General features: G+C 38.3%; 1 protein-coding gene across 4 annotated transcripts; it reads right to left on the reverse strand.

Moving 5' to 3' along the window:
• Nucleotides 1-697: 697 nt before the first annotated feature.
• NOL8 (nucleolar protein 8) lies at nucleotides 698-26,969 on the reverse strand. Of its 4 annotated transcripts, none has more exons than XM_061426200.1 (17): nucleotides 26,753-26,969; nucleotides 25,450-25,657; nucleotides 24,733-24,795; nucleotides 23,039-23,117; nucleotides 21,182-21,317; nucleotides 20,672-20,742; nucleotides 17,681-19,529; nucleotides 16,340-16,453; nucleotides 15,747-15,869; nucleotides 15,374-15,464; nucleotides 11,502-11,640; nucleotides 10,795-10,872; nucleotides 5,579-5,850; nucleotides 3,697-3,823; nucleotides 3,054-3,124; nucleotides 2,248-2,327; nucleotides 698-1,597 (listed from the first exon to the last, which is right to left on the reverse strand). In XM_061426200.1, the coding sequence occupies exons 2-17, from the start codon at nucleotides 25,586-25,588 to the stop codon at nucleotides 1,547-1,549; spliced, it is 3,483 nt and encodes a 1,160-aa protein (XP_061282184.1). In that variant the 5' UTR covers nucleotides 25,589-25,657; nucleotides 26,753-26,969; the 3' UTR covers nucleotides 698-1,546. The 4 variants fall into 4 exon arrangements, with proteins under 4 accessions (XP_061282184.1, XP_061282182.1, XP_061282181.1 ...); XM_061426198.1 differs by having other exon boundaries at nucleotides 15,747-15,872; XM_061426197.1 differs by having other exon boundaries at nucleotides 16,331-16,453.
• Nucleotides 26,970-26,987: the final 18 nt, after the last annotated feature.

A 26,987-nucleotide genomic window follows, 5' to 3' on the forward strand; every position in this document is an offset into this window, starting at 1 on the left:
ACAGATTCTGAACACTCTTTGCACTGAGACGTGAGCATCTATGTCCCCTCACTTTTGAGTCTCGGTTGGCTCAGTGTCTGTTTTACCCTATAAGATAAAGTGGAAATAACTGAGCCAGTTTCTGGGTTAGGACTGAAGACATCTGCTTCCTGCTCCTAAAATAGGAACAGGAAGAAAATTGATTGCTATGAAACTGAAAGTTATGTTGCTATGCTGTGAGGAAACTAATGGACAGGCACTGAGTGAACAGGCCATTTTAGAAGTGGATCCTTTAGTGCCAGCTGGGCCACTCCCATGACATACATGGAGTAGAGATGAGCAGTCCCCAAAGTCCTGAAAAAGTTGCTTATCTGTGAGCAAAGTGAACGAGTGTTAATAGGATGACTTGTTATGCAGCAATAAGTAAGATGGTACAAATATAGTCAACATCAAGAAAAGGTGGAGTTATTTGTCCTGCTGAGAGGTGGGTGCCATTTTTCATGAAGTCTGAAGCCTTGGAAACAGGAATTCTGAATGACTCTTCAGTTACTTAGCTCCTCAGACCCTGTTTACTGAGCACCCAGTTAAAGCCAGACATAGTTCTAGGTAGTACCGACATAACAGTTAACAAACCAGGTGATATCTCAGCCTTCACAGAGTTTATATTTGATCAAGATGTAAATCAATAAATATGTAATTTCAGATACACCCACTATGGTTCAATGATAATCCCCTGGGACTTTATTATATAAAGCATAATTTTGTACAGAGCCCAGTTTGATAGAGGCTTATCTATAGTGAATCCTAGCCACGTTAATTTAATGAGGTATTAAATCTGTTTCCTTATCTGGACCCAGGGCACTGACTCCTAACTGTGACTATGTCATCTTTCAGGCACTTCAATTTTTCAAAAACTTCTAATCTAACTAGAATTTGGGATTGATGAGTCTGCCTCCATCAATTCCTGGAGGCTGAGGAAAGGAAAACTCTGCATTTAGCATTCTTTTCTGGTCCTCACAGAACTCTCCCATGAAAGTTGGTCTGAAATGTCCTGCATTTCAGTTAGCTTATTCAACAGGACACAAATACAGAACTCAAGGTTAACTTGTATTCAACCTCTTAGAAAAAAACCACAAAATGGAGGTAAGGTATATTTAGTACAATCAGAAATATTTCAAGTATAATTTACATGAAACATAACTTGAAAAATATAAGTGCTCTGATGCATATATTTTAAAACCTCATGTTAAGAAATGTCCATTAGTTATTGAAAATGGAGGGCAAATATATACAAAGTATTTTGAGGGACTATCTTATGCTTCATTAAAACAAATGTTCAGGTTGTTTTGCTTCATTAAAACAAATGTTCAGGTTGTTTGAAGTAATTTGGTAAGAACAAATAGGAAATGTACAGAAAAAGAAAGCAATCAGAATGATATCCACCAGATAAGATTTAGAATATTCCTTCACTCTGAATTCTTTGCCATCTAAACTCATTTTCTAGATCACTCCAATATCCATGGTAAGACTTCTTTACATTCAGTATCAAAACTAATGATGACATTTATTATTTTAGCTTCAATCTCCTTTTGGCATCTTTATGTTTCTTCCGACAGTCCTAGAAAAACATAAAATCAAAAGCCCTCGTTAGGTGTGGCATGGCAGGTTCATAAATAAGACAGAGTGTGCATATTGTTATTTTGAGAGTAGACTCTTCAGTCAAAGTCTCCAATAATTCCCTCATGTTATTTATATTCTTTCTTATACTTCCTCCATTTTCCAATAAGTTATTGGAAATTCATGAAGCCATTAAATTAAAAAGAAAGTCTTTGTTAAAAATAAAATAACTTTCACAGTGTTCAGTAACTACATAAAGTAAAATTTAGATTATTCAGTGACTGGGTCGTAGAAATCATTTTGGAAGTGCTCACATGTATGTGGAATGTTCAGACTTTTGGCTTTAAGTGCTTACAATGGAAACTGTAATTCAGTCTTTCAAAAATTTCATCATTTCCTGTTACTTAATAAGCATGATGAGAACTCAGATCAGTCATTCAATGGAGCCACTCTTTAGTCTCCTTTCTGCACATGGGTGGATTGAGTTAAACAATTAAAACTTCCCTTCCAGCACTATTAATTGTGAGCATTTAAATCATGTTTTCAGTTATCTCAAGTTTCATGCCTTCCTATATTCCTACACCAGGAAAATATTAACACAAAGGTAACATCATATCTATTTCAGGAGACAATTAACATGGCGATACTCACCATTCGCAAATTGTTTGTTCTGATCTCCCAAGAATTCCTGCTAATATTACTTCCCACTCCTCTCCAAAATAAGTCAGAACCTAGAAGGAAAAACAAAGAAAGGCAAGGCAGCACAGTAATATTAAAACAGACAATATTTTAGTGCTGGCATTATCAAGGTCTTCAAGTTAACATGATTCCCCACCCGCAGTTTATGCTAATTTTCAAAAATATTTTATTCTTTTAGAAAATGAAAATGTAGAATTGCTAGGATTTTTACTGTTTATAAACCATTTACTGTGATGTAACTTAGTTTCTGTTTGTGTTAGGCTTCAGATATGAGTTCAACAGCCTCAGCATTTTCATGTGAACTTTTTTTTCTATTTTTGTTTTACTGAAGTATAGTTAATTCACAATGTTGTGTTAGTTTCAAGTATACAGCAAAGTGATTCAGTTACACGCATACATTCTTTTCAGGTTCTCTCCCATTACAGTTTATTACAAGATATTGAGTATACTTCATGTGAACTTTTTAGGGTACTAAAAACTTGCGAATTTTGTATTTCTAGCATCTCAGCAAGCCCCTGGAACAAGACAAGCCCTTGCTGAGGATAGCGAGTAAGCTGAGGTGATGAATGGGAGCTTTCAGTTTTCCAGAGCTTTATAAGTCAACAAGCTTCTGTCTAACAAGAGGGGGCTAAAGCATATCACACTGCAAAGAATCAGAATTTTTCCCAATCAGTTCTTACTTGGATGCATGTTAGTATTAATATATCAGAATAATAGAGATGTACTATATATGCCATTTAATAAAAAAACTGACTTACCATGAAGTCTCTCATCATTCTTAGAGAAAAAGAAAAATCTAGTAGTCTCTTTCTCAGGTAATGGTACTTCTCTGAAGTGAGAAAGACAGAATTGGCCACTTAATTTCAACATTTAAGAAATGTTCACATTGTAAATCTAAATGAACTATGCCTTAAATATCTGTGCTTTGTGTCTTGCTCATTTTTGCCCTGAGTCAAAGTAATACCACCCTTTCTCTATTCAACATTCTTCGCTTCTACCTGTAACTTTGGTAACAAAGATTTAAGCACAAGCTCTATCTTCCCCATGCTGATTGTTAAAACTCTCACCCAACCACTGCTACCCATTTTGCCAGTGTTTCCTATGAAGTAGCAGCCAACTAGATGAAGCATCCTCTTCCAGACCAGGGACTTCAGTGGCAGGCTTTCTTCCCTATGTGCAGCATATCCCCCACCCAGTGCTATCCAAATCTCAAGGAAAAGAAACACGCTCCCAATGACAAAAAGACTACAGAACTCTCTAAAGGAGCAAAAAAAAAAAAAAAAAAAAAAGAAAACTGTCTTGAAGAGCTAAACTTAAGATACTTCTATAATATCTCTAAAGCATGTCCAACTCAGATTTTATAAATTATGAAATATATCTGGACAGAAGCACATTACTTACTCAGGGCTCTGCTTTTTGTCATCTGTTTCTTCAGTAACATCTTCCTCTTCTGAACTGCTGTCTTGGAAACGAGGGTCTCCCTGCCAGGCGACCTTCCCAGGTTTTACTGCTTCAACTCTATAGGTCTCTATGTCATCAAGACAATGAAAGATGACACAACTGTGACCTAAAGCCCAAGTATTTATGGACACATTCACTTGTTTACTTTCACCATGCATACATATTTCTACATTTTGAATATCGTAATCATTAATTCAAAATGTGTAGTAGTATCTTTTTGATTTTCAAATATTGAGAGAAACTTTTATTTTTTGGCATTGCTACAGTGATCTCATAAGGAATGCAGTAATACTATCAAAAGATATAAAAGCTGAAGGTTTATAAATGAGCAACACAATTTACAAGAAAGATCAAAATAAGTGTGACACCTGTGCTAGCATTGAGCAGTCTAACGATGCAGTGAAACCCGTTTGCCTTCCTGCTTATTCATAAAGGAGAAAAGGAACATATCTTTACGTTTTTAATTTCCCAAATTTCCTTCTAAAACTGCTGAAAAAGCTGCTGTTAAAAGCTGTGGATGATCACCTCACAAGTCCTCATAATTGCCAAAGCACATAAAACACATCTCCCAGGTTGCTCGGGTGTCTTAGCAATCATTTCAAGGCCAATTTCTCACACTTGGCTCTCAAAGTTAGAAAAATTAAAACATCTATATCATACCAACTCTGTTCAAAAGTTTAGGACTGACCTTGGTACTCAAATGGACAGCATAGGCAAGAGAACGAAATAAGCAGAGCAATGATATATTGTATCTTATTTAGGACAATTTTGGAAAAACTACTTGATTGTTGTACCTCCTTTTGTAGCACCACAAAGCTGGAATCTAATACCTATCTGCTAAACACAAGGATGCTATTTTAACTGCTGATCTTTCAAGTAGAACTTATTGTTAGGTGTATTCTGTATAGGTTACCTTGCTTTTACAGTGAACTTTCAGAAAAACTACACTTACATCTTAAGGTGAGAAGCAACTTCCTAAGGAATATTTGTTTCAAACTTTTAGACACGTAGGACTTCAGAGGTAAACCTCCTGAAGTAGAATGGAAAAGCTATACTTTTCTCTGCTGCTAAGTCACTTCAATCGTGTCCAACTCTGTGCAACCCCTAGATGGCAGCCCACCAGGCTTCTCCATCCCTGGGATTCTCCAGGCAAGAACACTGGAGTGGGTTGCCATTTCCTTCTCCAACACATGAAAGTGAAAAGTGAAAGTGAAGTCGCTCAGTCGTGTTCGACTCTTAGCAACCCCATGGACTGAAACCCACCAGGCTCCTCTGTCCATGGGATTTTCCAGGCAAGAGTACTGGAGTGGGGTGCCATTGTTTTCGATACTTTTCTCTAGGTTCTGGCAAATCTCCAAGGATAAAGTTTGAAACAGCTGGTATATTGATGACACAGCATATTTGTTTAGAGCCAGGGTTACATATTTCTTCTCCTAACAAATAACACTGGCTTTCCTGAAGTTATGGCTTCTCCAACTGCATCAAAGATGTAAAGCTATTTAAATATATGACTTCTTAAACATATTTAAATATATGACTATTTCTACTCAACAGAAGAAGGAATGTTGCATATTTCTCTGGCTTGCCTTCATATGGCAGCTATCTATAAGTTTGCTTCCAAATTCAAGAACAATTTCTTACTGTGTTGAACACAGCTCTAGGCACGTTACATTTATGGTTATGTAATGCTGACTGAAATACTGTTTATCTAGATAAAGAAGAGAATACTGCCTTCAGCTAATGTTAAATCATCATACTTACAGTAGACTCAATTAAATTCAAACTGCATGAAATGAAAAAGTAAAAACAAACAAAAATATACCTTCTTTTTCATCTTTGGCATCAGACTCAAAAAAGGAAAATGTGAATCCGCCGGTTTGCTCACTGCGAGTCATCAGAGCTGGAGTGTCCTGGACTACCTCAGCTTTCTCTCCATCAGAGTCCTCATTCCAAGGTGTGTTATCTTCCTTTTCACTAGTATCTTTTACACTTTGGAATATTTGTTTCAAATCCGTAGCAATGTTATAATACATTTCTTTAGACACCTCAGGTAGTTTCTCAGCTTCCTCCCTTTTCTTCTTTCGTTTTGCTTTACTGCATTGACATATATAAAGATCACAAAAAAGTCAATGTTTGGAAAAATTCCAGAAATCAGGAAATAAAAATACCTTGGATAACATTAGTCCCATTGTTTCAACCACCAAGAGGATCCACATATACAACTCATAAGGACAGACTCTTAACCAAAAAGCTTTTAATAGCCAAAATTATTTCAAACAGCTCCAAGTATTAAACATGAATCATATGGTCCTCTCTTTTATCCTCTGAACTACACTTCAGAAATTACAACTAAGATATCAGCTATGAGTAAGACAATTACTTAACTGCAATGGCCCTCAGTATCCTCATTTACAAAATGAACAAGGTTAAACCACATGACTTTTAAGACTCTATCAAATTGTAAAATGGTGAGTTTTATGATACTGGCATTAAAGGATTTAGTCATAATTCTGTTGTAGAAATGCATTATAAGTATGTCTGGGATGAAATTTTTCTGTTTCCATCAAACCTGCTCTATATTTAGGAATATGTTTTTGTTTTTGGTTTTAACCAGAGTTACACAGCAGTCTCCAATACTGAGTTTTTAGATAGTAAGAGATTCCTCTTCCAACAACACAAGAGAAGACTCTACACATGGACATCACCAGATGGTCAACACCAAAATCAGATTGATTATATTCTTTGCAGCCAAAAATGGAGAAGCTCTATACAGTCAGCAAAAACAAGACCGGGAGCTGACTGTGGCTCAGATCATGAACTCCTTATTGCCAAATTCAGACTTAAATTGAAGAAAGTACAGAAAACCACGAAGCCATTCAGGTATGATCTAAATGAAGTCTGTTATGATTATACAGTGGAAGTGAGAAATAGATTTAAGGGACTAGATCTGATAGAGTGCCTGATGAACTATGGATGGAGGTTCGTGACACTGTACAGGAGATAGGGATCAAGACCATCCCTATGGAAAAGAAATGCAAAAAAGCAAAATGGCTGTCTGGGGAGGCCTTACAAATAGCTGTGAAAAGAAGAGAAGTGAAAAGCAAAGGAGAAAAGGAAAGATACAAGCATCTGAATGCAGAGTTCCAAACAATAGCAAGGAGAGATAAGAAAGACTTCCTCAGCGATCAATGCAAAGAAATAGAGGAAAACAACAGAATGGGAAAGACTAGAGATCTCTTCAAGAAAATTAGAGATACCAAGGGAACATTTCATGCAAAGATGGGCTCGATAAAGGACAGAAATGGTATGGACCTAACAGAAGCAGAAGAGGTGCAAGAATACACAGAAGAATTATACAAAAAAGATCTTCACGACCAAGATAATCACGATGGTGTGATCACTCACCTAGAGCCAGACATCCTGGAATGTGAAGTCAAATGGGCCTTAGGAAGCATCACTATGAATAAAGCTAGTGGAGGTGATGGAATTCCAGTTGAGCTATTTCAAATCCTGGAAGGTGATGCTGTGAAAGTGCTGCATTCAATATGCCAGCAAATTTGGAAAACTCAGCAGTGGCCACAGGACTGGAAAAGGTCAGTTTTCATTCCAATTCCAAAGAAAGGCAATGCCAAAGAATGCTCAAACTACCACTCAGTTGCACTCATCTCATACGCTAGTAAAGTAATGCTCTAAATTCTCCAAGCCAGGCTTCAGCAATACGTGAACTGTGAACTTCCAGCTGTTGAAGCTGGATTTAGAAAAGGCAGAGGAACCAGAGATCAAATTGCCAACATCTGCTGGATCATGGAAAAAGCAAGAGAGTTCCAGAAAAACATCTATTTCTACTTTTACTGACTATGCCAAAGCCTTTGACTGTGTGGATCACAATAAACTGTGGAAAATTCTGAAAGAGATGGGAATACCAGACCACCTGATCTGCCTCTTGAGAAATTTGTATGCAGGTCAGGAAGCAACAGTTAGAACTGGACATGGAACAACAGACTGGTTCCAAATAGGAAAAGGAGTATGTCAAAGCTGTATATTGTCACCCTGCTTATTTAACTTATATGCAGAGTATATCATGAGAAATGCTGGGCTGGAAGAAGCACAAGCTGGAATCAAGATTGCTGGGAGAAATATCAATAACCTCAGATATGCAGATGACACCATCCTTATGGCAAAAGTGAAGAGGAACTAAAAAGCCTCTTGATGAAAGTGAAAGAGGAGAGTGAAAAGTTGGCTTAAAGCTCAACATTCAGAAAATGAAGATCATGGCATCTGGTCCCATCACTTCATGGGAAATAAATGGGGAAACAGTGGAAACAGTGTCAGACTTTATTCTTTTGGGTTCTAAAATCACTGCAGATGGTGATTGCAGCTATGAAATTAAAAGACGCTTACTCCTTGGAAGGAAAGTTATGACCAACCTAGGTAGCATATTCAAAAGCAGAGACATTACTTTGTCAACAAAGTTCCGTCTAGTCGAGGCTATGGTTTTTCCAGTGGTCATGTATGGATGTGAGAGTTGGACTGTGAAGAAAGCTGAGCGCTGAAGAATTGATGCTTTTGAACTGTGGTGTTGGAGAAGACTCTTGAGAGTCCCTTGGATTCCAAGGACATCCAACCAGTCCATCCTTAAGGAGATTAGTCCTGGGATCTCTTTTGAAGGACTGATGCTAAAGCTGAGACTCCAATACTTTGGCCACCTCATGGGAAGAGTTGACTCATTGGAAAAGACTCTGATGCTGGGAGGGATTGGGGGCAGGAGGAGAAGGGGACGACAGAGGATGAGATGGTTGGACAGCATCACCGACTCAATGGACGTGAGTTTGGGTAAACTCCAGGAGTTGGTGATGGACATGGAGGCCTGGCATGCTGCAAGTTATGAGGTCGCAAAGAGTCGGACACGACTGAGCAACTGAACTGAACATCCTTTTTTTCTATTAGAGTCTATTTTATTTATTAGGCCAAATATTCTGTTTTACCTAAAATAATAATGTCCTAAATGATCATCTTACTGGTGGAGACTATCTTATACAGAGAAACTTTTAATACTTCATTAAATAAACCATAGGCTATAAGTCAAATATGCCTCCTACGAAACTGAGCTCCATGATCAATGAAACACAAGGTAGTGGTTTTTTTTTTTTTTTTTTTTTAAGGTAGTGGTTTTAAAGGTGGTCCAAATGTCCTCTGATACTTCAAGAAGTGGAAGTTAATTCCTCCACCCCTTTCAGTGTGGGCTGTTCTTAATGACCTCTTCTAAGGAACAGAATAAGGCAGATGTGGTTGGGTTCAACTACTGAAACTAGGGCTATAGAGTGCACTGTGGCTTTCTCCTTGCTCTCTCCCCTTCCCTAATCACCGGCTTTGGGAGAAATCAGATACCATGTTCTGAGGCCACCCAAACACCCAAAAGGAGAGGTCAGCAAAGCAAGGAACTGAGGCCCCTGCCAGCAGTCAAGTGTGTGAACCATCTTGCAAGCAGGTTGCAAACTTTCAGAGACTATAGTCCCAGGTGACATCTTGACTACAACCTCTTGAGAGCCCAAACCAGCACTATCTGGTGAAGTGCTCCCAAATTCCTGACCCACAGAAATTGGGACCTAATAAATTTTTAGTTTCAAGCTCTTCGTTTTGGGGGCCATTTTTTACATAGCAATATCTAACTGATACATATTTTGGTACCTAGAAGTGGGGTACTGCTATAAAAGCCCAAAATGTAGGAATGACTTCATAGCCCACACAATAAGCAGAAGTTGGAAGGTCAGCAAGGAGGGTGTTAGCAAAAGCATGAAAACTCCCTGAAGAAACGGTTAGTAGAAACTACATGCCAATTGAGGCTTCAGGTAAGGCCTTGCAGAAAAGTGAAGTAAATGCTATTGGAAAATGGGGGAAAGGAGATCATTGTTATATAGTGGCAGGAGGCTTAGCAACACTGTCGCCTTTATTAACTGGTAAGTAGAAAATGCACCTAATGAATGGGTGATCTAGCAACGGAGATGTCTAGGAAGGTGTTGAAGGCATTTTCTGATTTCTTCTTGCTGCTTACAGTAACATATAAGCAGAGATAGTGAAACTAAAGAAAGAAATCTTTTTTAATAAGGCGCTAGGACCTCATGACTTTGAAGACTCCTATTCTCTAGAAGGCAAGTAACATAAAATTTAAGAAATATCTTCTAACCAAGAACAAATCTATTTTTTCAGGAAAATATAGTGTAAAGCAGGTTTTGGCAAAGTAAACCCATGGATGAGATCCAAGCCACTGCTTATTTATGTACAGACTGCAAGTTAAGAATAATTTTTGTAGTTTGAAGTGACTGGTAAAAACTATATAAAAAGATGGCTTCATAATATGTACAAATTGCATGAAATGCAAATTTCAGTGTCCTACTAATAGTTTCATTAGAACACAGCCTACCTTATTCATTTTATGTATTATGTATGGCTCTGTTTCTGTTATAAGGACAGAGAAGAGTCACTGCAAGAGACACCATCTGGCCTGCAAAGCCTAATATATTTACTATTGTACTCTGAAGAGAAAAATTTGTACACCAGGCTAATTATTAATATAAAGCAAAATCCTTTGTTGAGAGCCTAGATATAGCTCAGAAACTCCAAGTGTTCAAACAAGAGGGCTTCTTATGAGTTTAAAGGTATTATTTCTCAGCAGTCCTGGCAGAACACCATGGTGGAAAAAAAGTTTATCTTACACTGAATTTTGGCTTTTGTCTAATGAAGTGAACCCCAGAAAGATTCACAGGAGACCCATATACTTTAAGACAATTAAAGGAACAAAAACACCACTAGATTTGATGGGTAGGTACAGAGACATTCCACAATGAGGAGGCTTGCATGGTCTGAATGTGATTCTTTTTAAAAGAATCTTTTAATTTTGTAATAATTTTAGATTTACAGAAAAACTAGGAATAACTTTCACCTAGTTTCCCCTCATAGTAGCATCTTACACAGATATGAAACAATTGCCAAATCTAGAAGATTAACACAGGTACCTTACTAGTAACTGTAGCAGTTTACCTTTCTTTTGGTTTATCATCCTGCTTTCTTTCGTAAGTTGCATGGTCATCCCTTGTTGGATCATAATGTATGATGTCCCTATTTAAAAAAGGAGAGTGATAAGTTTGAAGGGACAAATCAGAGTATAAATCCAAAAAACTAATAGCAAAACATAATGCAAAACCAGGACAATTCCACTTTTGAGCAAGACAAAGGCATAAATATCAAATAAGTGTAGCAGGAGCTCCTTAGAAGCCATTATATTTTAAATTACCCAGTTCTGAGAGGATCTTTGAAAAATTTTTAAATATTATTTTAAAACAGGAAAATATATATAGATAAAATGATATACTATTGGGATTCGTATAAAATATTTCAGTGGTGACAGAAGTGGGGAGTGAGTAAAAGTATAGAAGAGAAAACTGGTCACATGTTAGTGATTGGAGAAGTTGGGTTATGTACACAGGGGTTTCATTACACTAGTCTTCCTAAATTATATATTTTCTATAATAAACTGTTAACATTTATTAATATTTAAACAGTTGTCCATTTTTTCAGTGGTAATAAATACAGAAAAAATTTTAGATTAGTTTCTTGAAGTGAATCACTAGGTAAGTATAATATTAAGAGTCTGATACATATTGTTAACTGATCTCCCCAAGAAGTTGAAAATGGCCTAATTTTGTGGCAAAGGAAGAGAGAAGAGTGAGATGAAACATAAGACATACTTAAATTTCTTAGCAGCTACTGATCCTTTGCTTGTAGAATTGCTTAAGCTGATCTGCAAAACACTCTGCACAACATTCAGGGCTTTCAATTTTTCTGCAGCAAGCTCTTCCTCCTCAGGAGTTTTCTTTTCATTTATTTCTTTGAGGGAAGAGGATAATTAGTAATCTGTTGGCAAAGCTAACTTGAGAAATCTCAATAATCAAATACTTATCAAGCACTTAAACATGTGCAAAGCACATTAAGACAGGAAGAACAAAAGTTAAACCTTGTTTTGCTAACCTCTCTGTCCCTAAGCCCCTGATGTCACAGTGAATCCAGAAATTGCATGATCAGCAAACAAAATTCCCATTTCTACTTATAAAAATGAAATACGAAATTAATGGCTTTCAGTGGCAAGTCTAAGTTTTTAAGGTAAAGATTGACAAATGTAATACAGCAAGATAGTAATTAAAAACCTAAAGTGAATAAAGATTCTTTGATTTTTGGCAACAATCTAGAAATTAATCTAAATTACATGTAAATCTAAAAGTGAAAGACAGAAAGGTGGTAATTGTACTGACTATTAACATGATATGTTAGCAGTTACTTTAGCTTTTAAACTCAGTAATAAATATCACAGGAATAGAGCCTACCCACAGGGCATTGTGGAATCCTATAAGCTGGCTTTCTTATTTACTAAAAACAGACAAACATCAGGGAACAAAGTTAAACATTTAACAGCCAGTTTGGATTATAAGAGAAAACATAAAAGAAGTCTGAGCCTTAAAGACCTTTTCAAATTACTGTAGAATATAAACAACTAAATAACAGAAATTAACAGAATAAAACACTGATTTGCATAAGTTTTCTATAGAGATGGCCCAAAAGTGTCTAAGGGTTCAAAAAAGGTAGAGATTATGTTCAGTTGGATTAAGAAATGTTTTACAAACCAGGTACAGTCTAAGGTAGGAAAGACAAAGTAGTTCCCTGAGGAAGGAAGAGAGCACACTAGGAAACAAAATGAACACGTAACTGAAATAAGAAACTGCAAAGAGTTTACATTGCATTAGGCTAAACCACATGAAACTGCTCACATTCAATGATTTCTGACTTCAAAAAGTGGCAATTTTAATTTTATCCTAATATTGCCAATTAGGAAGTAGAACAGAATGTTAGAAAGGGCTCAGTGTATTGGTAGGCTGCTTATCTGCAGGACGGTCTTTGTGCAACACACAAAAAGCTCAGTCTCAAACATTCCCAAGGAACCTCTGATACAGACTCTTCCTAAGGTTCTGTAAGATCCTCTGGCTTTAGCCTTTTTTTATACATGAATATTTTCCAAATGTAGGTAATCTTTGCTCATGACTATTCTGCTGAGCTCCCAATTATTCTTTCCTCAATGCCTGGTGGATATTTCTCACAGGTGTATCTAAAGTTGAAAAGCAGAACAGCCAGGAGCAAAGATGACCCAGATTTGGAAAATATTCATGTAAAAATGAAGGCTAAAGCCACATGGACTATAGAACCTTGGGAAGAGCCTATATCTCAAAGCAAAGGGAAAATTTAAGAACCAAGAATTATGAAGAAAACAAGGAAGTTATAGTGCAATAGAAGCAAAGGGAAGAGAACATTTCAAGGATGATGATCAACAGTAACAAATGCTATAAGCAGGTTGAAGGATGAAGCTTGAGAAGACGCCACTGCATTTGGTAAACCAGTTATTCACAGCTTTGAGGGAACGCACGCTAAAGAATTGTAAATATGAGACAGACAAAAGTGGCAGGAGTTAGAAAGCAACATCTATAGCTTCTTGACTAATCCCAAGGTTCTATCCATTCCTATGTTATCAACATGGAATTCTGAGTGAAAAGTTCTGAAACAATAAGTTGGTATGGATCCTGGAGAATTTACTCTCGGAATACTTGTTTTCAGAAATGTATAATATACAGAATCATCACTTCAAAAATTGAAAGTACAATATCCAGAGATTGTACTTTCAATAAAATCAACTGCTTCTAAATTAGATGCAATTTATTTTTTCATTTCAGGCTTAGAACTGAAAAAAAAAAAAAAAAAAGGGAATGGCAACTTAAAAACTGGCAGGGTTGAAGAATGGCTTTTTGAACCTATGAGACCGAATTATGTCTGCAGAAAGAGCGAAGAGATAGAAGAAAGTTAAGTGTGAAGATGCAAATGAGAAAGGAGGGAACAGGAGGTATAAATGGACAAGATCAAGATACAGATTAGATAAACTCAAGAAAGAAGAAAAAAGAAAGGACAGAGTAGTTCTGAGATTGGAAAGGAAAGCAGGGAGCTACCTGAAGTGACCATCATCTTGGTCAAGTAGGAGGTGAGGTCTTTTGCAAAGGATAAGAGTAGAAGATCTTGTAAAGAAAGTTTGGAACCATTGCCGATGCTTCCGATAGCATCAATGCTGTTAAATATATTCAAATAAGAATGAATTTAAGTAGAGTGATATTCAGTGGTACATTGCTTTGAAAAATCTGCACAGAGCATGAACACTTTCTTTAAGTAAACCAAGTGGGATGTATCTGTCTTACACAACCTCACGAGGACCTGTTGACCTACTGCCAGGTAGGGTCCTTGACTTATAACACCAGGATGAGGGAAGATGGTACCTTTGGCAGATGCTACTTATTCCTATCTTTTCTGGCAGCTTCAGGAAATTAAAATTTTATAAATAAATTAATATGTACAAGTGTTACATGTACATGTAACACACCATGTACACGTAACACTGTATGTGTTCAGATCAGATCAGTTGCTCAGTCATGTCCGACTCTTTGCGACCCCATGAGTCGCAGCACGCCAGGCCTCCCTGTCCATCACCAACTCCTGGAGTTCACTCAGACTCACGTCCATCGAGTCAGTGATGCCATTCAGCCATCTCATCCTCTGTCATCCCCTTCTCCTCCTGCCCCCAATCCCTCCCAGCATCAGAATCTTTCCCAATGAGTCAACTCTTCGCATGAGATGGCCAAAGTACTGGAGTTTCAGCTTTAGCACCATTCCTTCCAAAGAAATCCCAGGGCTGATCTCCTTCAGAATGGACTGGTTGGATCTCCTTGCAGTCCAAGGGACTCGCAAGCGTCTTCTCCAACACCACAGTTCAAAAGCATCAATTCTTCGGCGCTCAGCCTTCTTCACAGTCCAACTCTCACATCCATACATGACCGCAGGAAAAACCATAGCCTTGACTAGACAGACCTTTGTTGGCAAAGTAATGTCTCTGCTTTTGAATATGCTAGCTAGGTTGGTCATAACTTTCCTTCCAAGGGGTAAGCATCTTTTAATTTCATGGCTGCAGTCACCATCTGTAGTGATTTTGGAGCCCAGAAAAATAAAGTCCGACACTGTTTCCACTGTTTCCCCATCTATTTCCCATGAAGTGGTGGGACTGGATGCCATGATCTTCGTTTTCTGAATGTTGAGCTTTAAGCCAACTTTTTCACTTTCCACTTTCACTTTCATCAAGAGGCTTTTTAGTTTCTCTTCATTTTCTGCCATAAGGGTGGTGTCATCTGCATATCTGAGGTTATTGATATTTCTCCCAGCAATCTTGATTCCAGCTTGTGTTTCTTCCAGTCCAGTGTTTCTCATGATGTACTCTGCATATAAGTTAAATAAGCAGGGTGACAATATACAGCCTTGACGAACTCCTTTTCCTATTTGGAACCAGTCTGTTGTTCCATGTCCAGTTCTAACTGTTGCTTCCTGACCTGCATACAAATTTCTCAAGAGGCAGATCAGGTGTTCTGGTATTACATAAAACATTTCTCTGTGTGTTAAGTGAAGATGCTAGACAAGTTGATTTCTTGAGGTACGCCAGCTCTAACAACAGGACTGTTTGTTTGGACAATGAGTCATTTACCTTCATGATCATCTTCACTATCACTTTCTAGAAATCGGGAGTCCATGCGAAATCTGTCATCAGTGCCAAAGTGAGACTGCAAATTCATGAGCTAAAGACAAAACACAAAGACAACTGACAGTCGCATTCCCAAGAAATTACTTATAAAAAAGACCCTCCAAGTATACTTCCCATGCTGTGAAATTTACTACATTAATGTTTGCATAACCTCACCCACTCATGAAGCAAACAAAGAGGGCCATGGAGGACTCAATCTCAAAAACCTTAATGTTAAGAGTATGGGCAAGGTCTGCCTTCATTAACCTAGATTTAAGGACTATGTTGAAAAAATAAGAGCATGTTGCAAATTTTTTAATTTTCAGTCTTCACTAACCTTCTGTCCAGCTCTGCCCTCAAACTGAGGTTTAATTCTGAACCTGTTATTGTCATCTTCGGCACAAGATTCCTCATCATCGCTGCTGTCAAAGAGCTTCCCAGAGGCTCTACCCATGGACTCCTGCTACATAAGGACAGAAATGTTTATTAATAACCAAGACAACCAGTATTTCCCTCATTATGCAATTTTCCTCATTACACTTAAGAAACAACTCAGATGCATATCCCAGGAAACAGGGTGGTGGTTATAATAGGAACTCTTGAGTCAGTGATATTTACATGGCCCCCTGGGTCTCCAGAGGCTCCTAATGCAGCCTGAAAGGGGGGTAGTTATTATATATAAGAACATTTTCTGCATGGTTTCACTAATATTGATGTCACTTTGCAGAGGACAGATTTATGTGCGAGAAAATCTTTAAGGCCCCCGTAGCATCCATGCGTGGTGGTCTGGGGAGTTTTGTGTTTCATTGTGGCTTTCAGAGGAAATTTTATGTTGAGCCCAGCAGTCGGGGGCAGGTTTTCGTATGCAATATGCAGAAATGAATCTGCACAAGTAGAGGCAAGCCCATAGGGACATCTTACATTTCTTACTTTTACCAGTTCCTCTCCTGGATGGCTTTGCTCCTGAGTGGATGTCTCCTCTGTTTCGCTTTCACTATTGGAACCAAAGATGATGTGCGTCGGCTTGTCCTCTGGATGACCATCCTAGAGTGGTCATCAAAAGCATTACCTTTAAGACAACCTCTCTTCTTCCCCAAGTAAGTCTATTTCCCACCCTATTTTTTCTCTAGTGAATGCTGCCATCATCCCAAGATAGAAACTTCTCGCTTTCCATTTGCAGTTGATCACCAAGTCCCATCAGTTGGGCCTTCCTGCTATTTTAAAAATATATTCCCACAGTCACTGCCTTGGTTCTGGCTCAAAACCTCCCAAAGGCTGTCTATCCTTGTTCCCTTGTTTGTCCCATTTGATTTGTTGTTCTCACCACATCCTGAACCATTTGCCCCAAACAGAAGTTGGCAAACTTTCTCTGTCAAGGGCCAGAGAATAAATATTTTAGGCTTTGCAAGCCACATATAGTTTTAGTTCTATATTCTTTTTTTTTTAACTCTTTAAAAATGTAAAAACCATTCTTAGCCAAGAGGCTCTTTTAAAACAGGACTCGTTTTAAAACATGGGCTCGTTTGCCAAATCCTGTTCCAACACAACTAATTTTTACTCCCTTACTTCCAGTCCTTCAGTTTTTTCCCACACTTAAGAATAAACTCCAGCCCTGTAGCCTACTTATCTCTCTCACTTGTCACCACCTTGTACTCTATTTAGTCAGTTATTGCAAATATTCACTTTTGTACAAACTGCTGCCTTATCTTATAATGCCTTTCCTCTCTCTTCCTAACCTTTTGCCTCTGCCAGACCAATTTCTACTGAGCCTTTCCCACTAGATTCAGGTCAGCTGGGGAAGTACCCACTCCCCGGCAATGCCAACAAACTGGTCTGCTTCCTGTCAGGGCACGTAGGCATACTTGTTTCCCATTGCATGGAACTGAACTGTGACCCTCTGTTCACCACACTGTGAGCCAATACTGCCTGATAGTGATCTTTTCTATACAATCGAACACTTGCTGTGAAGGACTGGAACTTTGCAGGAAGTTAATAATTCTTGAAAAAATGAATAAGGTCCCATTATAGTAAATCTTCATAAGACACGACTCACTTGAGAGGTGATATATATGACAACTGAGACGTATTAGTACACATCACTTAATTATATCAGTAATATCTTCTAAAGCAATATCCAGATATACTATATAGACACAAAGACATAAAACACAAACGTTCAGCTCTAAAGGGGCCTGCCTACCTTTGTGGGAAAGAAAGAGACTAGACCTGGAGAGAGTTCTTGGTAAATTCCTAGACTGAAAATATACTCACCAAATTTGCCAGAGCATTGTGAACCAACTTCTTTTGGACTTCTTTGGCTTTCTGCCTTGCCTCTAAGGCTGCCAAACGTTTCTGATTATCTTCAGCATGCTTATCTTTAGCGTTAACATCTGATGAACTATTAACAGAAAGTGGGAAGTCAGTTTTGCTTCGCTGGGAGTCTCTCCTTGAGAAAAACTCTGGTGATTTCTCAGGGGTCTTGCAGCTGCACAGATCAGGCCTCCCTTCAGAGCTCTCTCCTGACTTTCCAGTCCCATGGCAACAGTCTTCATCAAGGCCTCTGTTGGGAGTCTTAGCCCCACAACTTGAAGATTTCTTATCTTTCAGTGGCAACAGACTAGAAATAGGATTTCTATTTCTCTTTTCTGAACTGTTAGGGGACACCACTTTGTGACCCTGGCTCAAAAAAGACTGTCTCTTTTGAGGCTGAATTTGGTTTGAGTCATTTGCCTCCTTTGCATGTTGGAAAGGAGTCTGTTCACTTGATAGGCCATTAGCACACAGGGACCATTTTCCCATAGACACGTTCCTCGGTTCCTCAAGTTTCAAGGAAATTTGATCTTTATTAATATTATTAGAGGCAACACTCTCTTGCAAGGATTTTTTCACTGATTCCTTTCCATAGAGACAGCCCACTCCTTTGAAAGCCTGAAATTTTGGCTTTAAGGTATTTTCCTTTGTTTTCTGTTTTCCACATGGGTTCTCTCTTCCTTCTAAAAGAGAAGCCACAATTTCCTCAGGATGAATACACTGCTGGCCTCTGCAGAGGTCACCTGGAGTCCTTCGGCTCTTGGAGGCCCTGTCACACTTGGCAGTGGTTTCCTGGCCACTGCTCTCAGTCTTTTCTTTTGGAGCCTCCTGGTTACCGCCAGCCAGCTGTTCCAAATCAGCCAAAGTCAGATTCACACGGAGACAGTTTTCCATCAAGGTGTTATACTCCTTATCTCCTTCACACTCAGTTGATTCTGATACAGAATCAGCATCTTCACTGCTACTGGACTCAATCAGAGATTTACAACTAAGAGGCTTAACTCTGTGACTGAGGGCTATCTCTACTTTGTTTTTTCTTTTTTGTTCTTTAATACAGTCATCAGAAAGATCATACTTCTTTCTGCTTTTCAAAGTCTTCTTGTACATAGACTTTTCTCCTTGTGAAAAATCTACACCGTTTTCGATCTTACCAGAACTTTTTTTCATTGCAATGATTTCATCTGTATCTCCTGAATCAGAGTCACAACCATTTTCCGTAACATTATTTTCACTGTTTTTGAGGCCTAAACCTGTTGAAGTATGAAATTTGTGAAAATCAGATTTAAAATCATCCCTTACAACTTCAAAGGGATCATTTTCAAATTCATTTGAGGACCATGTAGTTTTCTCTAAGTTTTCCTCTCGTGCAATCATTAGCCTTAATTCATCTTCAGAATCAATATCATCATCAGATATGCTATTTCTCTTTTTGGTAGTTTCTAAACCAGAAGTCTGAAAAAATACATTTTTAATTTTCTGATGATCAAAATCAGTTATATACGGTGATTTAGGAGTACTGGAATTATGAGGTGCTTTTTGTGCAAGCTGTTGTATTAAATGTGGACTCTCCACTATGCCACTAGGTTTTGATCTCATGGTAGGAAATGCAGTAGAATCCTCATTCTTCTGTACTTTTATTATCTTTTTGGCAGGGCTGTGAAAGTCAGAGAATTCTCCTCGCCGTTTCTTACTCATAGGATCATTCCCTCCTTCCAGTTCCCAGGTGAGGTTGGATATAGGGACAGCATTTGTGAAATCCTCCCCTATCTTCTTTAAGTTGTGGCAGTATTTTGAGGGATCATACTTTATGATGTCACCAACAGTCAAGGAACAAAAACAGGCACTAGGTTTTAGAAAAACCTATCAATCTGATTAAGCAAAAGAATCCTGTTTAATCTTGAGCAAATCATTGACTCATTTTACCCTCAGTTTCCAATCAAACAAAAAAGGACTTCATTAGGTAACTCAGGGTCTTTGGAACTGACATGTCCATGGCATGTCGAGAGTGAAAACCAACGATCATCACTATTAACTAGAAGAAATTACTTGGGTTGTATATGTATATTACAACAAACTGATTTAAGATTATATTCTAGGTACTTTTCTATATGTCTGAGAAATCTATTCACTGCTAACATCATAAAGCAGAGGCAGTCAGAGGGGGAACAACTAGACACTCTGTTGGTTATCTCAAACCTGAGAATCAAAGATTCTCCAACATTTTGACCACTCCTGTCTTTTCAATGCTGGCTCATCCTAGACCTGATTCTCTTAGCTCAAACATCCACTTCACATTTCACTCACTCTCTGAATTTTTGCAGGTCTTTCTTAGAAGGCTAATACTTATCAGATCTGTTTTGTTGCTAACCCTGTCCAGAAAGATTCCAGTCAATGTCAATGGCATTGGCTGATTTCCTAAAACATACGAATAGACAAGTATAAGTTGCTTTCATCTCTCACTCCTGAACAGTTCCTTTGTTCACTTAGTAATTACTGAATACCTGGCTAATTATATGTGAAGTGTGTCAAATACTGTTTATTATCTCTTGGCTTTACACTGTCCTTCCAAATCCTCCTCTCTGCTGTCCAAAGCCTACTTTTATGACTGCACTGTGTTCCCTTGCCCTTCCTTAGTTCCTCTGGAAATGGCTCTGAATCCATGTCAAACGAGAGGAATGATATATAAATAAGTAAGTAAAAGTGCTTGCTTAACAAGCATCATCTGTATTACTTACTTGTATAAAACGTCACTACATTTTCTCATCCTCTAATTGCTTCATACATGTAGGTAAATGGATCTTACCTTATAGAGAAATTGGGAACATAAAAACTCTTAAACATCTAAAGATTTACTGACAGCAGCAGTGAAACTCCGAAGACACGAAGTTAACTTCTGCAGTATCCATCACTGTAGTCAACAATAATTTCTCTGAAAGGCCAACTGCTAAGGATATTTTACGTTTACGTTCATTCTTTAGATGAAGGACAGGTAAGACTCTTCCAAATTTACTCACAACCCAATTCTAAAAGAAAAAAAAAGGATATATTTATTATACTTGTCACAAACAGAAAAGATTAACCATTCTGCATAAATATAACTTAAGAAAAAAAAGTATAGAAAGAAAGAAAATTGAGGCAGTTGTTGATCCCATATAAATCACATAAGATGGTACAGAAATAACAGCCATTAAAAAGGCAAACTTGGGACCTGTTTGGACTCCTCACCACCTCTATTTCCCTCAGGAGACTTGCCTCCATGTGGGTTTTTATTTCTCTTTCTAAAATGGGGGAAACCTGTGTTTTCCCAAAAGCTGTAACTGCACTTGGAAGATCAAAAAGCACTATTTATGTTAACTGCTTCAAAGCAAGAGAGAAAAAGCAATTGCTTTAAACATGATGTTCATGGTCATTTGGTCTCAGGAATTGGTTCCTAGGCTACTCAGGCTACCAGGGGTGACTTACTTTGTGCCCTGGTACTTCTGTTCCTGGCACAGCTTTCACATGGAAATCCACCGTTTTCATCTTTTCTAACAAGCTGGTGTTGCCTGTTGTTGATTTTCCTTTCTTTACTTTTGCTTCTTCTCTCTCTTGGGCCAATCTGAATCAAAGAAAAAATACAAATAAGTGAGTTACAATAACCAATCACACTATTAACCATGCTTCTGTCTTGTTTTTTTCATACTATAAAGCTGTTTAACTTCATAGGTATCATTTGGGGTCTCTCAGCTTTTCCCTTTCAACTTATGTACTTTTGGTATTTTAACTATTCTTAATCCCTTCTCTTTGTTATGAGGAAAAGGTCTCTTCTTTCAGATTCTCATCTGCTAAATCTTGAATATTACTACTCTCATAATGAAGAGAATGCAGAATAGAATGCCAACTAAATCCTCCAATTCAAACTCCCTATCTGATTCAGGCCTGGTCAACTGTGCTGACCAATTCTCACTGGCCTCTTTGCCTCTGGTGTGGCTCTTTTCTGAGCGCCGAAGAATTGATACTTTTGAGCTGTGGTGTTGGAGAAGACGCTTGAGAGTCCCTTGGACTGCAAGGAGATCCAACCAGTCCATTCTAAAGGAGATCAGCCCTGGGTGTTCTTTGGAAGGAATGATGCTGAAGCTGAAACTCCAGTACTTTGGCCACCTCATGCGACGAGTTGACTCATTGGAAAAGACTCTGAGGCTGGGAGGGATTGGGGGCAGGAGGAGAAGGCAACGACAGAGGATGAGTTGGCTGGATGGCATCACTGACTCGATGGACATGGGTCTGAGTGAACTCCGGGAGGTGGTGATGGACAGGAAGGCCTGGCGTGCTGCGATTCATGGGGTCGCAAAGAGTCGGACACGACTGAGCAACTGAACTGAACTGAACTATGGCTCTTTTACATTTCAACTTCCAAGATTCATGCTCCACAGGCAGACGTGCACAGGTACTCAAAGGCAGCAGCACTGTGTGCTCACCCTGCTCAGGATGGGAGCCCCAGTTCTTGCCTATAATAGGCACAAAAGTACTGCTGAATCAAAGTCTCATCCCTACCCTGTTTACAGAGGCCCACAGCTGAAGAACAAAATCCTCACCTTCGTCTCCAGACTAGTTCCACAAAATTTGATTTAGACCTTATTTTTCTTTGTGGCATTTCTTTGCTTGAGAACAATCTTAAAACTCTCTTGGTCACTTCATCTGTACATTCCGAAAATGTCTCCCATTTTGAAAGCATCCAAACGCGTACAATCTTTTCTCCCTAAGGATACTTTTCGGATCTTAAAATGCTTTAATTGCTTTTACATTGCCTTGTTCTTAAATCTTAAGCTTAATTAATCTTATGCCTCTCTTACAGGGATCCCTATTATCTTTAAGTTTTTGTATGATACTTTCATTAACAGTTTAAAGTTAACATAAGCAATTTGGTATCATCTATTAAAATTTTAAGTGTGCTTAACTCCATGACATAGCAACTCCTTTTGTTGACATACACACCAGAGGGACCCTTGTACATATATAGAAGTTATCTTCAAGGGTCATCTGTTATCAAGAGGAAGTGGAAATGGTCTAAAGGTCCATGAGTCGGGGATGATTAACTAGACTATGGGACATTTTCTAAAATAGTACTAAATAGGTATTACAAAGAAGGGGGAAGATCTACATCATCATAAAAGTTTGTGTCTAAAAAGCTGCAAATAGCTCTACTTATAATGCATAAATTTGTTAAAACTATAATAGTGTGATAGTTTCAAATCAATTAAGTGAACATATAAAATCACTTACAATATTAAGAAATTAGTGTGTTAATGTTTGGATTAAATCAAATACAGCAAACCTTACCTGTGCAAAAAACTTTCCTTTGCTAGCTGAATTTGCAGTGTCCCACCTTTCCATTTTGTTTTATTTAAAACAGACATACCTATAAAGCAAAGAATTAGTACCCAAGTATATAGCAATGCAAAAATATATTTCAGCATGTGCTTTTACTAATTAGTACCAAAAAAAGAAAACTTGTTTATCACAAACACACAGAGGAAAGAGAATAAGGAAAGTGAAAACAGAAAGAGGAAGCTTAGGTCCCATTCTTATCTTGACCACTTAGTAGATTCTTATGTTCCCTATTGTCTCATGTAACTGGAAGATTTGAATGAGGCAAATCTGCAAACCTTTAAGCAAAATTTGTCATTTGTTTATAATGTCAGAAATCTCTGGCAAATGGTTGGTATTTATTTAACATATCACTGTTATTTACCATACTAAAACTATAGAATATTTATGTAATTTTCTTAGGGAGAATCAGAGGACACTGGAATCCTACAGCTCCTCATTCTTACTTACTACCTCATACTAATTATTACTGCATAACTTGCAAACATATTAGCACAAGCAACTACACTGTGTTTGAACTACTGTACCCTAGTAGCTGATTTTTCTCAGTATCTGCTATCAGCTTCCTTAATAATTATCACTGAGAGAAATTTCTATGAGACAGGTACTATGCTAAGTACAGAAGTATTATTCAATTTCATATTCACAGTAATATTATGAGCCAAGCTGTATCTTGGTCATATATCAGGTAAACAAACTGGGTCTTCTATTAAATAGAATCCAGTACTCTTGCCTGGAAAATCTCATGGACAGAGGAGCCTGGTAGACTGCAGTCCATGGGGTTGCTAGGAGTCGGACATGACTGTGTAACTTTCAAGTAGACAACCTGAGTGACTTCACTTTCACTTTTCACTTTCATGCATTGGAGAAGGAAATGGCAACCCACTCCAGTGTTCTTGCCTGGAGAATCCCAGGGACGGGGGAGCCTGGTGGGCTGCCGTCTCTGGGGTCGCACAGAGTCGGACATGACTGAAGCGACTTAGCAGCATCAGCAGCTAAGTCACACAACAGAACTGTGTTTATGACTGCAATGTACTTGTCATATATGTTTCCCAACTGGATGATATTACAAAAGGCCAATGGCCTTCCTTCTCTATTAGCATGTTTCCTACTCAGTGTCTTTTGACTTTTCAGTCTCCAAATAATTAGAATGCATTTCTACATTAGTGGCAGTATGAATTACTTCTCACTCTTCACTGAAGGCCACAGCTGGTCCTCAGCTTTCTTAAACTTATTGATAGATACTTCATCATTTCAAGGATATGATCTTATAAGGGCATAATGTAAAGCCCTCTTCTAATAGCATTTATTAATAAGAATTATTTACCTGAGAAATGAACACCCTGAGGAGTTGGGTATGGCATAATATCCAGTGGGATATAGGTAACATACAGTTTCTACTAAAGCATGGTCCTTTGTCCACAATATTTGATAATGCCACTTTTGAGCAAACTTGTTGGTAATGTGCTACCATATGTCATGCATTATGGGATGAATCTAAATCTCAAACTGTAGAATATCAGAATTCTATTCATCATGGTTGTCCCTCTCAATGACGTAAAAGTGGCTGTTTAGATTTAGAATCAAAGTTATTCCAAATTACATAGTGACATGAAATGGTAAATAATATAGAAAACATTCATTACATTTCTTCAGGTCTGCTTCTGTTACTCTGATGTTGATATATGCAAAAACTTTCTGTGGGTTTCCTAAAAAAAAAAAAAAAAAAATTAAATTCTTTCTCAGAGAATAATGTAAAAATGACTTCTAAATTTAAAAAAGACCTCTTAGAAACTTACTCTTCCAAAGAAAAACCTTGTTTATTTTTCATTGGATACAAAGATTGCAAATTTTTAAGCACGATTATCTAAATATTTTAAAAGAAAATATGTATGAGAAAAATGTCAAGCAGTCAGTTAAGGAAACATTTTTCATGTTTATATGTTAGTGGTATTCTAACAGGACATTTACTAATTATTAGAATTTTAGCTCTGAAAATTTAAAGCAACTTGTTTCAGAAATTGGATGTTTGGGAATTCCCTGGAGGTCCAGTGTGAGATTTTGGGCTTTCACTGCAGAGGGCAGATTCAATCCCTGGTCAGGGAACTAAGATTCTGCAAGCCACATGCTCCCTCCCCCCTACAAAAAAGGGGAGTGGGGATGTTTGGGAATTTAGAATTTTTTTATTTCATACATAACACCTCCAGGGCATATGTGCTGGGATGGGGTTAGTACTATACTCTCATAATAAAATAACATCACTTTCAGTGTTCAGGGCTAACATTCATATTTGGGGGTTCATTTTGTGATATTTGACTTGAGTTATATTTGCTTTAACTACCCATGAAGAACTCTAAATTTACCTTGATCATCTTTCCGAGTGATGATCTCCACATCAGAAACTTCTCCAAATCTGCCGAACTGATTCTGCAGGTCTGCCTCAGAAATATTCTGCCCAAGACCACCCACAAAAAGGCGTTTCATTTCTCTGTTGGCTTTCATCAAGGCTGGACAAACACTCAGGGTGTTCTAGTGGAAAAAGACTTCTACCTAGAGTTCTTTCCCTTAAATCTAAAACAAACAAAGAACAACAACAAAAATAAAACTCCAACCAATTAACCAACAAACGAAAAAACCCTCAACTCCTTTCCCTGAACCTTCTATGCCAATTGGTTGCCTGGATTTGTGCTTCCCTTCCTATTGTATTGTTTCCAATTTTATTCCTGAAGACTCTGTTCACACACTACATCCTTGTTCTTCATGAATGCATTTTGGAACAGAACCGCTAGACAGACACAGGTGCAGGTGGACATTTTTCCCTCTAAATGACCACAATATACACTCTACTCCCCCTGAGTTTACTAATCCATATTGTTAGGTGTTTCTCCTTTATTCACTCACTTTAATAAACTGACAGAAATGGGATGGGACATATTAACATCTACGGGATCTTCCCAACCCAGGGATGGAACCCAGGTCTCCCACACTGCAGGCAGATTCTTTAAGCTCTCCATCTTCAAGTTTCTCACAGTCAAATGAGAAGTAAGCAAATGCTGAAATTGCAATACTACATTACAACAGAAATACATACAAAGTGGTTTTCAGGCACAAAAACAGCAATGGATATCAAAACTAATACAGAATTTTTTTTTTTTTTAACACTATGCGCCAGCGTTGTACGAAGTAGTTTGCAGGTGCCTTTCTTTCAGATTAGCAGGAGAGGTGAAGTCACTTTCCCAATGCCATTTAGAGAAACAGCGGTGAAGCTAAGATTATAACTCAAATGTAATTTCAGAACCCGTAATTCTAACAATGTACCAGGGAGGTTGCTGGAATAGAAGGGACTCAGGAAAACTCTTCCAGAGATACTGGGATTTAAGGCCTACAATGCCTATCTCGCTTAGTGCCCAGCTGTTGCTCAGCTCCCAACAAGCCCCTCCCCCCAAGTTGACCGACTTCGCACACATGGAACCCCCAAACAACGCCAAAATGCCAAAGCATGGGTCGAGATCTAGGCGTGAGCCAAGGCCTATATCTTCCTGGTGGCTTCCTCTGTCCCAAACCTACCCACCCCATACTTCTTTCTCTGAGAAGACTCGAACACAAGCACGGAGAAGGTAGGCCAATTAGCCCCTTCCCATCCCAGGCCCCAAGCCCCGGGCTCACCACTTCTTTTTCTACATCCAGCGCGGCGTACAGGCCTAAATTCTAGTCACGTGTTCCAACAAGTACCCTATCTCTTTCTTCCTACTGGATTTCCAACCCAGCCTCCTCAGGTTCCATTAATACGCTCAGTTTCCCAGTGTTCTTTATTTCGTTTCCAGTCTTCCAGGCAATCGCGATGACCCCGTCCCCTGCCTCTAAGTCCGCAAAAGACCCCAAACAAAAATTCTCTAATTCA

Source organism: Bos javanicus, chromosome 8 (genome assembly GCF_032452875.1).
Source record: "Bos javanicus breed banteng chromosome 8, ARS-OSU_banteng_1.0, whole genome shotgun sequence".
Lineage (NCBI taxonomy): Eukaryota > Metazoa > Chordata > Mammalia > Artiodactyla > Bovidae > Bos > Bos javanicus.

Coding starts and splice junctions, on each gene's coding strand:
- NOL8 (XM_061426196.1), bottom strand. CDS start 25,588: ATGAAAGCCAACAGAGAAATGAAACGCCTTTTTGTGGGTGGTCTTGGG. Junction 24,796..25,449: donor CACTCGGAAAGATGATCAAG/GTAAATTTAGAG, acceptor TTTTTTTTTTAG/GAAACCCACAGAAAGTTTTT. Junction 1,598..2,247: donor GAACAAACAATTTGCGAATG/GTGAGTATCGCC, acceptor ATGTTTTTCTAG/GACTGTCGGAAGAAACATAA.